The sequence below is a fragment of the Apium graveolens genome, chromosome 9 (assembly GCF_009905375.1).
Source record: "Apium graveolens cultivar Ventura chromosome 9, ASM990537v1, whole genome shotgun sequence".
Lineage (NCBI taxonomy): Eukaryota > Viridiplantae > Streptophyta > Magnoliopsida > Apiales > Apiaceae > Apium > Apium graveolens.
Genome location: NC_133655.1, coordinates 180474992 through 180490106, shown reverse-complemented (window position 1 = coordinate 180490106; position 15115 = coordinate 180474992). Strand labels below are relative to the sequence as shown.

The following is a 15115-nucleotide window of genomic DNA, read 5'->3' as shown; positions in this document are numbered from 1 at the left end:
TTTAATTATTTATAATTCATTTTAGTTAATTATTTGTGAATTTAATTAATTGATTAAAAATCATTTAATCAATTAATTTCATTTATAAATAGTTAAATAAATGTGAATTATTTATAATTATTCAAATAATCTCTAAAACTTGTTTTTAATCTTTTAAAAATGATATTTTGGTATTTAAAAATCAATTAATATTATTATTAATTGATTTATTTCCATTTATTTCTTATTTTATTAATAATAATTAAACTGTTCGTCCGTTTAATACGAAACGAACGCGTATAGACTCAGAAAAATATTGCGCTTCCAATAAAAATACTTTTGAGTCCGAATTTCTTTTGTATTGCAATGACAATTGATTTGTGTATCAGTTTGAGTCGGTATCTGATCGGTAAATATTATTATTGACCTGATTTTCATTCTGAACGCATTGAGACATATTTTTTAATGGTCTGACTTATGTGTTACATAAAATATGTGATTACGTGTTATACGAATGCCATGATTATGTGTTACGTGATATGTATGCTATCTATTTACAGTTTTAAAATGCCATGCTAGTTATAAAACGATCGGGTAGATGTCAAGATGTATAGTTACGTCGATTGAGTTTGGTTCTGTTAATTAAGATAGTTCTTTTGTTAATAGAATCGAGTAGCAAGGAGTGTGGTCAAGTGCTAGACGGAGTTGATAGCCAGCAGTTATAAGCCAGAGTTTTAGTGAAAAGTTAGTGAGCATACCAGGCAAGTATCCCTGACTTCACTTTTCGTTCAAGTGACGTTTATTTCGAATCATATTATGCAAATATTTATATCTTCACTTATCATTCAAGTGATATTGACTCTGAACTTTATTCTTTCAATATCCATACTATTCTAAGTTCAGAATAGTTAAACGTTTTATATTTCACTATAAATTACTCTATACAGTGGAACATTAAATTGCGATTAGCGAATAACTAATTCATCTAGTTATTTCGCCATCAGTTGTTGAGATAACTCCGGACCATGTGACATGGGGAGTTGAATGGATAAGGATGTCATTTATCTGGCTTCTTTAATCAAAATTTATTTTGTGAGTTGATTATTGGTTAGCGTAAGAGGATGAGGCACCGGTCCAACGTGCTATTATACGAAAATATAATATCTTGCTAGGCGAGTATATGCCTTTTTATGGATATCCAATAGGTATGGTATTGCTGCCGGATATCGATACCTATATTTACGGTATGGCTGCGGGATACCGGTGTTGTTTCGTGACTGATCATCATGAACAACATATTGCATACTTGTGCTTGATTAAATTGTCGCTTAAACTTTAAAGTTTATATCAGCTTGGACTTTTACTCAGATATTATTATTGTTGTTCACTTACAAACTTTATATTACTTGCTGAGCATCTCTTCGCTCATACTTGTTTATTAATCTAATCTTTCAGCTAAACCGGAGCAGGCTTGAGTTCCAGGTTTGATTAGAGGTCAAGTGCTTGTAAATAGTTTGGTGTGTCTTCCACGTAGATAGTTTGGGACGCTTGAATAGTATAAAGGTTTGTAATAAAATTTGAATAAGTTGTAAAACTAATTATACTTATGGTTTGTAATAACACTTGGTTTGTATTAGTGCATGTTCCATACTATAACCTGTGATCGATCCAGTGCATGCAAGGGGTCATATTTATTATATTTCCGCTGTGATTATTTTATTATAGTTTATTGGCTAGTGACTCCCAAATCTAGACCCCGGGTTTGGAGGGCGTCACAGATACCCTACAAAAGTCCCTTAATATATCATGTGAACCCTAAACCCCTCACAAATTTGAAATATTTCTTTTGGGAACCCTGATCTTAATAACATTCCCTCTTTTGAAAACTTGTCACTTGATCCTTGACAATACCAACCCTTGTTATCTTGTCCTTGATCAAGAACCCTTCGAAATTAAAATGAATTGATTAAAAGGAATTGGATGGTATGTTCTGGTAAGACTGAGGCGCAAGTCATTGTTAAAAACATCAGTAGTAGGAAACCTGATGGTTTTATTTAGCTAATGTGTGTCGAGGATCCTCAATAGTTGTGAATCACTTGTTATGTGGTTCGGAGCTTTGATGTGGGATGATCACCCCTCATTGCTCATAGCGCTGTGTGATTTCCAATTCCATACACTTACTAAAAACTTGATCTTTTATTTGAGATTTCTTATTATCGGTTATCCTCTGTTATTGTTTTAATGAGTATATGATGCATTGTTATTCATTGTTATCCATTTGCTGAGCATTTTGCTCATTAATATTGTTATTGATGTTATCCCTCTAGTGAAACCCGAAGATGGGTCAATTCAAGCAAACCGCGCGTAAGACTTCTGGGGACTCGGGGTATGCCTACCGTCAGATGTTGGAGCAGTTAGGGAAGTAGTAGTTCCCTAAGGATTATAAACTTTGGGTTTAAAATTCGGTAGAAATTTGACTCAAGATATTTTTGGTCTGTAATAATGTTAGATGTGGTTCAAACTCATTCATGTGTATTAGGGGATTGTGGTTACAGGTTGTAGCTTTAATATTCTATCTTCTATAGTACTTTACTTTTTAATTAATATTACGCATATTTCTGCTAGTTAGTAGTGCGGGTCCATCACAATTAAGCATTACCATTTTCATGCAAATGTGAAGATATTCAAAGATTCTGAACAGAGTAATGTTGCAGCATGATATTAGACTAGATATAGTTTTATTTTATTATCTTGTCTTACCGTCATGTAACTTGGTGATATATAAACCAAGTGTAGAAAGTGAGAACAATTAACTAAGTAAGCTTATTTTTCAGAGAAACATATGAAGTTGTATTCTATAAGAATTTCTCTGTAGTTTTGTTTGTTCAACTTGTAAAGCAGCTGTGAGCTATTCAAAGCTTCACAGAGTTCTCAATCTGTTATATATATATATATATATGGTGGATACTTTCAAATCCACTAGAAAATTTTAAAGCTTGTGTTTTATTACTTAGTGTTTTAATTTCCATTACTCTTTTTTTCCGCAATATTGCAAATCAAACACTATTATATATAGTAAGTTAGAACAATTTTAAAATCTCAAAAAGTAGTCAGAATTACATTAACCCCCCTTCTGTAATTCTTGTTGTATTGTTAGGGAATAACACTCGCATAATTAATTTACGAAAATTCCCAGTCATTACATTCTACCCCGTTAAACGGATTCTGTCCTCAGAATCTAGTCTAAACAAATAAATGGGGATATTTCTCCCACATTTCACTTTCTAATTTTCAAATTAACTCTTCTATCCTGGGATTTCTCCTCAAAACTCTAACTAGAGGCACCATTTTATTTCTATGAGCTTTTTCTTTACGATCTAGGATTTATAGTGGATGTCCCACTTATGATAGATCTTGTTGAATTTCCACGTGTTCTAGCTCAACTACATGACTAGCATCAATATTATACTTCTTCAGAAGAGAAACGTGAAACACGTTATGAAGATGTTGCATCTACGGAGGTAACACTAACTCATATGCCACTTTTTCGATTTTCCTTGGTATTTCGAATGGTCCAGTATATTTAGGACTCAGCTTTCCGTACTTCCCGAATTTGGATAGACCTTTCCATGGAGGGATATTTAACAATACTTTGTCTCCGGGTGCGAATAGCACATCCTTTCTTGTTTTGATCTGCTTATTTCTTCTGTTGATCTTGAACATCTATCAGCCTTTTGTGAAATCACATCCTCTTTCTCTTTTATCTGTTGCACCAACTCCGGGCCTAATAATTTGCATTCGCCAACATATCTTCGATTGTTTGAATAGTCCTTTTTCTTTGTCCGTCAGTCTGCGGATGATATGTCGTACTCATTTTTCAATTTAGTTCCCAAATGATCATGAAATTGTCGCCAAAACCTTGAGTTAAATCTTGGATCTCTATCATATACGATAGACACTTGAACTATGTGACACTTCACGATGTCATCCAAATACATCTTTACTAACTATTCCAATGAGAATCTTTCACTGATGTGCAAAAAATGCGCTGACTTTGTCAATCGATCAATTATTACCCATATTGCATCATGATTAGACTTAGTCTTTGGTAATCCTATCAAGAAACCCATCGAGATATGCTCCCATTTCCTTCCAGGTGTGTCTAGTGGTTGAAATAGTCCACTCGGCCATTGATGTTCCGCTTTTACTTTCTGGCACGTATAGCATTTACTTATCAATTTCGTAATTTCCTTTTTCATATTTGGCCACCAATAACTTTCTTTTAAGTCCTTGTACATTTTTGTACTTCCAGGGTGAATCTAAAATCTTGAGTTATGCGCTTCATGAAGACTCTCGTGTTTCAATTCAATAATACTAGGAATTCAAGATACGCGAGCAAACTCGGTATATTCCTTTATTATCCTTTTGAGCCTTAATTTCTTCTCCATATAACTTACCCTTCTCGTGGTTCATCATTTGCTCTTGACAATGTCGAATCTTTTGTAAAATTTCCGGCTGAAAAGTCATTCCATACATTACCTCACTTCTTGGTTAGTGTTTGTGCCCTAGACACAACACTATTATGTTTATATAATGAAACATTTGGATTATTAATTATGATTTTATGAATTATTCTTTAGTAATTTATTATATCTTTATTTTCTGCGATAAAATGTTAGATTAATAAATGTCCTTGGAATATGATATGTAAATCTATATCTTTAAGTACGTGACTTAGAAATGAGATTATGAGAATAATATTGATATTCCTAAAGGTCCCTAGTCAAGTAATATTATTAAGGGACGATAATAAATATGTTGAGACTAGTGTGTTTGTTGACTGATGATCACATCTTATTGATCATAAGTATGGTGATACTAAAGTGAAAACACAGACACATATATTAAATACATGGTGCTGGATTGACCCGTTGTGAGATACTACATGTTTAATGTGTCATAAGTTAATCTCACAGTGATAATGATGTATTGGTCCTTAGACCTGAAATCATTATATTTCTATACGAGAATTAATATACTTTGATACTATCACTACTAGAAATAGTGTCTACGACATCATCCCTTTAACATCGGTTAGAAATGTCACTAATGTGAAAAGCAATTTTAACATCGGTCATTTCAAAACCGATGTTAAAAGGGGCTGTAAGACATCACTATCTTAACTAGCCGATGTCTATTATCATTTTTTAAAAAAAATAAAAAAGCCCCGCTTATTTCTTTCCCTGTTAATACAGCAAAAAATCCGCTTATTTCTTTCCCCGTTAATACAGCAAAAAATCCGCCCAAAAACAAAATTTTTATGCTCAGTTTTTCCTCCCTTAGGTCAAAAATGTTTCCCCCTCTCTCATTCTCTCTTCTCTCTCTCACAGCCTTTCTTCTCTCTCACTCCCTCGTCTCTCTTCTCATCTCTCACAGTCGCTCTTCTCTCTCATCTCTCACTGTCTCTCTTCTCACTCGCTCTCTCTAAACCTAAAACCCCTATTTATATGAAATAAACTCGATTAATTCATAAATTGAGCTCGATTGGTACAAGCCTATTTTATTTTTTTCAATCTATTCTCATGTCTACCCAATTTTCTTGATTTTGTTTATCTACTCACCTTCATTTATTCATTATTTTTTGTCTCTTTAGTCCTGGATTTATTTTGTTTATGTTTTGGTATTTTGGGTGTGGATGGAGAAGTGCGGAAAGTGACTAAGATGGTTTAGATTTTGATGATGAGAATGGTGGAGGTGCGGAGAAGGGAGATGGGAAGGAGGGGAAGGTGAAGGTTTGTAAGTCGGAGAAGAAGCAGATTAGTGAAGGTGAGAGTAGTGAGAAGAAAGAGAAGAAGAGAGTGATGGGTTCATCCGAGGAGGTTAACCAAGGAGGAAACTCGTTAATAACCTCGGCTACATAGTTTTGTTTAATTGTACTGCAGGATTTTATTGCACAAAAGGTGTTTGATGAAATGCTCAAGAGAAAAAGTGCAACAATGAGCAGCATCATAATAATGAGAGGTATGAAGGTGTAAAAAGAAGGTGGAGTAGAATTGGTGAATTGCAGGGAGGACTCGTTCCTGCTGATAACGAATCTGATCCCCCTAGGTAACATTTTCGTAAACAGTGTAATGTATCTATCTTATTATCAATTTTTTATAGTCTTCTGATTATCAGGTAATGTGTTTTGTATAATTATGTTAAGTAGTTTACATTTACTGAATATCATGTCTTGGAGGGCTTAACTTGTAAAATTGGTTGACTTTTAATAGTACTTTCCTACCATATTATCACAATTTGACTTGTTTCTTTGTTTAGAAATAGTCCTACTGGCTTTTATTCGGTGATGCTAATTGTCTGTTTCTGACTTCCATGATGGTTTGAAGATGTTGAGATTTTTAGTAGATGTATGTGCTCAATGGCGTGGTGACCTTTTTCTGGTTCGTGATGCTTTTAATACCACCGCTGCGGAACATGTTGCCTGTAGTTATGATAATGTACAGTTCTTGGTTTTTATTGCGTGTATTTTATATTGGTGTATTTTTGTATTTGGTATAAACGAATGTATGGCTTGCTTACTACGTGATAGTTTGGGTCATTTCCCTAGATTATGAGTTTATGATATTTTAGACCATTTTAATAAAAAATGTAATACAAATGAGAAGAGAACATTAATCATTTAAATTGATAAAATAATCAAATATTGGATACGGAAAATAGAAGCAGATATATGACTAGTTTTGCAGGTCCCTCACTACTCGATCACTCCCTGTTTTAGTGAGGCCTGCAACTCCATCCAACAACTTGGCACCCCACTCACAATTCGTTGAATACAAACATTTGTAATTCCTCATTTGCTCAGTAGTTGAACAATGCCAGGTCTGCCCTTTGCTATTTATACTAATTCACTTCCTGATTATATATCTAATTTGCTAACTCCAAATTAATTTTTTTTATATTTTTTTGGAAAATTAATTCCACCAAGTGAATAAAGATTGTAGGTTGATGATGATTGTAGGGAAAGGTGAGACGAGAGGCAGGGCAACTTTGGTAGTTCTCGGTGATATCGGTCGCAGCCTTCGTATGCAGTATCACGCCCTTTCTCTTGCTCGTCAGGTCCTTTTTCACCTCTTTTTTACTACATATACTTTCCCTAGTTATATGAATGGAGTAATAGTTTTTATTATATTCGAATCACACTTGACAACCACATTTTTCGATTAATTTAGAATCCGAACAAGTGACCACTAGACTTTATGATCGATTTTTTTGGATGCTAATTTATTGATATTGAATTAGATTACTGAATAAGAAATCAAACCAAACATGCTCAGTGTGTAAAGTCGAGTATCCTACTTCAGTCCACTACACTTTTGAGTTTTGACTTTTAAGGATAATTTGAGAAGTTTAGAATTTTTTTTGGAAGTTTATTCGAAGTTTTATATGTTAAAAATAAATCGTTTTGAGAAGCTGCAAAAAGGTATATATACTGTTCCGTTTTCCTTTTCAATTTCAATACATTAACTACTTTGGATTTGTATATAATAATTGCCTGTGTACCACTTAGGAAGTCAATTTTTTGGTGAATATATGCAGGATAAACGTCCCTGTTGGCTATTACCACAATCCAGTTTAAAATATGGCTAGGTTGAGAGATACAGTACTTCACATTACAAGCTATCATATTGATATTTTGTTTTATGTCCATGCATGGCTACAGAAATTTGCTGCATCAAATTAGTTAATATTATGAACTCTTGAACCAAAGCTATATAATAGGGTAATTGATTTAATTATAAGGTCAGTTATTATAAATCTTGATTAGGTCTTGATCTCATATTTTTATGCAGGCATCCTTAGAAGTGGATATTATTGCATATGGAGGTAATCTTGTACTTACATACGGAAGCAGATCCTCCTTTAATCGGTTATTTCAGCTCAGAAGCCGTCACTTTCATTAGGAATCAACTACGAAAACATGGAGATGTTCAGGTGGAGTACTTTACCTTTCTTCGGTTTTCTTAATTTGCAAATAGACTCTAATTACATTGTGTCCTACTCTAGATAGCGATTAAACATAGAAGTTAACATGGTCGTGATACTTTCGTTTAATACGTTTCTTTGGTAAATTGACTATCCAATGGGGAATGTGGAACAGAAGAACCTGTGCACATTCTTGCTTACTACAATAGTTGCGGACCGACAAGACCTGAGAAGTTTGAGAAGTTTTTAGCTGATACAAGGGATGGACGTCACCTACGTGTGAAAAATATGGTCACGAAGCTTAACAAGTTGAAGTTGCCGCTTAAGTTGGAGCATGTTGCAAAGATTGCATGTAGTGGTGTTGCTCCAGGGAGGGTGCACGTTATTCGGGCTATGGTAAAAGCAGGTCATGCCGAGAATCTGAAGCAAGCTTTTTCCCGATATCCTTATGATGGAGGACCTGCTTATTCTACGTATGTGAATAAGCTGACACTATTGTTCAGTGTCTAGATTTTAACTTAATTTGTATGTATGTAATATAATATTTTGCTTTACTTGTTCGTCTCCAGGGGAAGTGAACCTGATATAGAAGAAGCAGTACGACTAATAAGCGAAACAGGTGGTGTGGCTGTGCTGGCTCATCAATGGGCATTAAAAAATCCAGTTGCTATCATCAGAAGATTGAAAGAAGTCGGTCTCCACGGGATAGAAGTTTATAGAAGAGATGAAAATTGGCAGGTACATTTATACTCTTTTCTTCTTTTGAAACAATACAATATACATGGTTGTCACGTCGATAAGTTGAGTAGACGGAGGGACATCTTGTCGACTAGTCGCTACCATACCCTCATACACTCATACTTTAGTTTTAATACAGCTACCATACACTCATTAGTTAAAAATCACCATTTATTCCTTTTAACTTTACTTTTGCTGTGCATTTGTTTTGAATTAGGATAACCAACTGGCAAAGTGTACCAGTTCAGCAACAAAATATCATTTTTGAACTGGGCCAAGCTTTTGCAACTCTAGGTATTGTGTCATTTGGAATATGGATGGCATCCATGCTAGGTTCATGAGTTCTGAGGCCCCATTTTACTGTATATAATAATTAACATAAAATCCGGTTTATCTTCTGCTTACTCTGTACATGTACATTTCCTCATTCTATTGCTTTTATAAGTAAAGGCGTTTTATACCATCTTATTAGAATATGTACAATGCCAACTAGTTTTGAAAAAGCATCCTGTAATGCTAATTGCTACAGAGATTAGATGTATTTTTACTTAATATGTTATATTATTCAATTGTTGATTCATTTTATTTCTTGCACCTTTTATGGCTATTGTTTGCACACTCACATGCTTATTATTTTTTTAAAAAGAACTCAAACATCGGTTCTTGTTATAAAACTGATGTGAAGCAACTAAACACACACCACCTGCTTAAACTAAAAACGATGTCTAAACTAACAAAACAAATTGAATTAGAGGAATGAAAACGATGTCTAAAATGTTAAAACACATCGCTTTGTGCAAGTATATAAAAGTATATAAAAGTAAATCAAAAGAAAACTGATGTCTTCCAGAACAATGTACATTGGTTTAATTTACGTAATCGATGTTAAAGTAGAAGTTTCAAATCATTTCCTCAAGTAAAACTGATGTTATAAGTTATGTTTAACATCAATTGAGTAAACAAACCGATGTAAAATACAAAGTAAGACATCCGTTTTTTTAAGAATCTGATGTCTATCATTTAAAAGTTCTTCCGTGTTATATGTTTATAGTTTTTTTTAACTCCAAAATACCGTTTTTCATAATCTAGTTTTAATATGTAATTAAAAAAAAGGTTAATTATACATCAGTTTACTAAGAAAACCGATGTCTATGTACACCTTTAACATCGGCCAAAAATCAATGTTAAAGACCCCTACCTTTCTCTACACATGCGAAGACATCGATTTGAAAAAAAAAACATCGGTTTATAACCGATGTCTAAGGGCATTTCTTTAGTAGTGTATTGAAAGTTATCCTTAAACGGGTAATCATAAAAGTAGACATTGATATATTATAAATCATATAAGAAATATGAATGATCTAGATGTGATTTAGTCCTCCTTTATTTTAAAGGAGTGATATTATTGACCTCTTGATTGAGTAAGACTATAAAATGCATGGTCGTGCTCAAATAGTGATTTGTTTAATATTTTACTCATTGATCAAGGAAAGAAGGATTAAACGTTTGCAGAGGATGACATAATGCTTGCCTTGAGTTTGATCTATAATATAAGGCTAAAGGGATTATATTACATTGTACATTATTCACGAAAGGTTTAACTGAATGACCAATTATTATTATTACTTGGGAGCAATGATGTATTACTAGATGCCACTCATTGTTTATAATTTTATTATTGGAAAATAAAATTATTTCCAAAGTAATAATAACCTAAAGGGTCACACACAAAGAACGTTTAAACGGAGTATTATTTAAATTATGAATTTAAATTTTTATTATTAATAATCAAATTTAATTATTAAATTAATTAAGGGAGACTTGATTAATTGTATATATATATATTAGAATTCGAATTTAATAATAATATAAACCCAAAATCAGAATGGGGCCCATTAGATTTAGGGTTAGGCCTTAATCCTTTCTCTCCTCTATATATACATTAAGATGTATAATTTTAGGGGTGGTTGTTGCATCATATTTTGGAGAAAAACCCTAGCAGCTCTACATCTTAGAGAGGCTAGAGAGAGAGACGAAGGCAACCAAATGGTCTAGTACTGGTTCCGGTGATTGTTGGGCGATCGTACGTTCATGTGGATACCTTTGGAGAGCAGATCCTCGCAAGGAGGGCTGCTGTGGTTCATCAAGATCAGAATGTTCATGATATTTAGAAGGAAAGATTTATTAAGATACATGATCTTATTCTCCATAATAATCCGTTCATTATACATGGATCCTGAGGTAGGGATTCGAAATTTTTGATTTTCTACTGTGTTTATATACCTGAATCCCTAACACTTCCCATTTCTGGAATCCGCACTTCTATTTTCAACTTTTCAAAATCCGTGATTAATTCCTCAGATGAAGTTCAACACATTTAATCCTTCTTTTTGGCTTAGCGCATCTGCTAAAACGTTCGCCTTTCCGGGAGGATAACTGATAATACAGTAAAAATCTTTGATCAATTCCAACCATCTCCTTCACCTCATATTCAATTCTTTCTGCGTTATAATATACTTTAAGCTTTTGTGGTCCGTATAAATCTCACACTTTTCTCCATACAAATAATTCCTCCAAATCTTAAGGGAAAATACAATCGCTGCTAATTCTAGATCATAAGTAGGATATTTCTGCTCGTGCGGCTTTAATTGCCTTGACGCATAAACTATCACTTTCCCGTTTTGCATCAACACACAACCTAGCCCTTTATACGAAGCATCATTGTAGATCACAAACTTACCCTTTTCGTCGGGTAAAACCAACACTGGTGCGGTTACCAACCTCTTCTTTAACTCTTGAAAGCTTTCTTCGCACTTATCCGTCCAAACAAACTTTTCATTCTTCCTTTCCAACTTCGTTAATGGGATAAAAATCTTAGAAAAATCTTGTACAAATCTCCTGTAGTACCCCGCTAATCCAAGAGAGCTTATGACTTCTATAGGAGTGTTAGGCCTATCCCAATTTGTCACAGCGTTTATCTTGGCTGGGTCTACTTTTAATACCTTCACTGTTAACTACATGTCCAAGAAATTGAACTTCCTTTAACCAAAACTCACACTTTGAAAACTTTGCATATAAATTCTCTTTCCTCAAAATCTCCAAAGAAATCCTCAAATGTTCCATATGTTCTTCCTCCGTCTTGGAGTATATCAAGATATTGTCAATAAATAATACGATCACGAACTTATCCAAATATTGCTTGAATACTCTATTTATGAGATCAATAAATGCAGCTGGCGCATTTTTCAATCCAAACGCCATTACTAAAAATTCATAGTGTCCATATCTTGTTCGAAATGCCGTCTTGGATATATCTTCTGCTTTAATTTTCAGCCGATGATACCCAGATCTTAAGTCAATCTTCAAGAAACAAGTAGCTCCTTTCAATTGACCACGGTAGAGGATACTTATTCCTAATCATTGACTTTTTCAATTCGTGATAATTGATACACAACCTCATACTTCCATCTTTCTTACTTACAAATAGCACTGGTGCACCCCACGGGGCTACACTCGGGCGAATAACTCCTTTGTCCAGAAATTCCTGTAATTGTACTGCTAACTCTTTCATTTCAATAGGCTCCATTCGATAGGGAGCTTTCGATACTGGTTCCGTTCTAGGGGCCAAATCAATCGTGAATTCGATCTCTCGATCTGGAGGTAGTCCAGGTAATTCATGTGGAGACTCATCGGGAAAATCTTTAACTACTAGAATATCTTCAATCCTTAAAGACTCCTTCTCTACATCCTTCACATGTGCTAAATACGCTCCACACTCTTTCTGTGACAATCTCTTCGTTTGTATGGCTGTCAAAAACTTCTTCTCTTGCTTATTTGTTAGGTCACACAACACTATAGAAGGGGGTTGAATATAGTGTTTATACAATCAAATTGATTTAGAACACAAGTATGTAACAATATTCAATATAATAAACTCTGTTACAATTGAACAATTGTTCTCTCTCAGTGATGAACAATATCACTAAGAGCTGCTAGGTTATAATGTATAATGTTCTCGTGAATGATAGCACTTATAGTGTAAACCCTAAGCTGTGTTTATATAGTACACAGTTACAAGATATCTTCTAATTGATATGAAATATAATTTTGTCTCCTAAAATATATCAATCAGATATTATCTTCTACAAGTCTTCTAGTTGTCCAACTCTTCATGCATATCTTCTATTGTTTTAGTCATGATCATTTTCTGTAAATCAGCTGCATTCCTTTTCTGAAGTACTCACACTTAAGTCCTGATATAAATCCCGACGACCTTAAGTTCTGATATAAGTTCTGACTTCAGTAAGTTATGATTCCCAGTAAGTCCTGATATTAAGTTCTGAAACTAAACACAACAGATTAGACATGACATCACATAACAATCTCCCCTAACTTGTAAATTATGAAAAATATATAAGTTAATAGATTTGATGATGTCAAAAACATTTAAGTACAAATGCAATGAGAGTTTATTTAGACAACTAACTACAACTTACAGTCCTTGTAGCTTTTACCAATTTTACTGTGTCAATCTGAATCCAAAGTGATTCTTGACAAAGTTTGATATCAGCTTCTCTTCTGCATTCCTCAGGACTTGAGCTAATGTAGCCTTGAGTTGCTTTATTTCTTCATCTTGACTTCCAATCTGGTAGATTACAGTCCTAAGTGCTGAGATGTGATTTCTTTCCAATCCATCACCAAGTCTGATCACTCTTGGATGAGATGAGTCTTCATTATAGCACAGACATTTCTCTTTCAAAATAACTTCAAGTTTAGCAGAATTCTTTTTCATTGGAATTTCACTTCCATCATCTTCAACTATATTTGGAACAAATTCTGTAACCCTTGGTCCAGAGATTCTAGCTTTATCCCTTATGGTCTTCATGATGAAATTTGACCATCTTCTGGTAATCTCAGACTTTATCTCCAAAAGATAATTAAAGAATTGAAGTTATTTTAGAGATTTGTTCAGCACATCTGATTCTGACATTCTGTATACTATTCCATCTTCAAGAAACAGAATCAGCTTTTCTTTGACATTACTTTTATCATGAGCATCCAGTACCACTTGAACAGATATAACCTTGTCAAGGTGGTTTTGTGTAACTTCCTCAAGTGGTTTGTCAGTTAGCAAAAATGGATCTCTAGTAAGTACTTCAAATCCTGTTTTGATCTTGGCTTCATCAGAACCTAATCCAGCTCTTTCTCTTGCTTCTCTGGCTTTCAATCCAACAATCATGAAATCAGATAGCAATTGACTTTTCTTAGGATCCGATGGATTAACATTTTTCCATAAGAGTTTTCTCTTATCAGTAACGGCCATTTTGTTCAAATCAACTTGAGCTTTTTCAGAGGTTGATGTCTTGATGATTTGATCAGAATTTGTTGTTTCTTCTGTAGCTTGTTGTTCTTCACTCTGAACAACTTGAACTATGTCAGAGGTTGTCTTAGATTCTTTTGTTACCTTCCTTCTTTTCAGAGTTTCAACAGTTTCATCTTCAGCAGTTGTATCATCAAAAACTTGAACCATTTTGCATACAGGTTTCATCAGGACTTGAGGAATCTTCATCTCTTGTGTCTTTGTTGGTTCATCAATCTTTCCTTTCCCTTTTGCCATGGGATCATTTTTAACTTGTGATCTTGTCTTGGGCTTTGAAGCCTCAAAAGTTTCCTTGATCAAAATGCCTTTTGCCTTAGGCCTTGGAGGTTTCTTTGCATTAGAAGCTTTAGACTTAAGATTTGTCTTCTCAGCTGCAAATCTAGCTTCTTTCTCCTTTAAAGTCTCTAAATCCATTCCAGGATTATGCTTGAGAAATAATATTCTAGCAATTTCTTCATCAAGTGTCTGAATCTTTGGATCTTTATAATAGACTGTAGTCTCCCTTCCCTTTAGCTTCAGAGTTTCCAAAAACTTCTAAGAGTCTTGATTTCCTCCTTGAATGAGAAGATCAGAATTTGATATCAGACTTTGATCATCAAAACTTGCTTTCAGAACTTGAGCATTCACAACTTCAGAACTTGTCTTCTTCTATGTAAAAGATTCTCTAATATCAGAAATTAGTTTTCTTGAAGAAACTTTGCTGCTTTGCCCTTGACCTTGACCCTTGCCCTTGCTAGGGTTTCCCTGGTCATCTTCTTTATCATCCTTCTTCTTCAGTACTTAACTAGTTGAGCATTTGGACTTCACTACCTTCTCCCCCTTTTTGGCATCATCTGGTAGGAGTAGAGATAGAAGAAGTTCTACTAAAGATTGAATTTCATTCAATTGAGTCTGTTGAGAGGCTTGATTCTGTAGGACCTCAGTCAGTTGAGCCTGTTGCTTTTCTAGAACTTTCTCAATAGCCTCTACCTTTTCATGAATAGGTCTGATAAACATGTTCTTGTCTAGCTTGAGCATCAGGTCCAGCTTATCAGC

At 34.2% G+C, this 15115-nt stretch overlaps 1 protein-coding gene across 1 annotated transcript; it reads left to right on the top strand.

The window, feature by feature from the left end:
* The first annotated feature begins 5318 nt into the window (after positions 1–5318).
* Positions 5319–9280, top strand: LOC141683650 (uncharacterized). Its single transcript, XM_074488399.1, has 7 exons — positions 5319–6087; positions 6366–6476; positions 6726–7095; positions 7830–7971; positions 8121–8435; positions 8532–8700; positions 8918–9280. The coding sequence occupies exons 4-7, from the start codon at positions 7958–7960 to the stop codon at positions 8966–8968; spliced, it is 549 nt and encodes a 182-aa protein (XP_074344500.1). The 5' UTR covers positions 5319–6087; positions 6366–6476; positions 6726–7095; positions 7830–7957; the 3' UTR covers positions 8969–9280.
* Positions 9281–15115: the final 5835 nt, after the last annotated feature.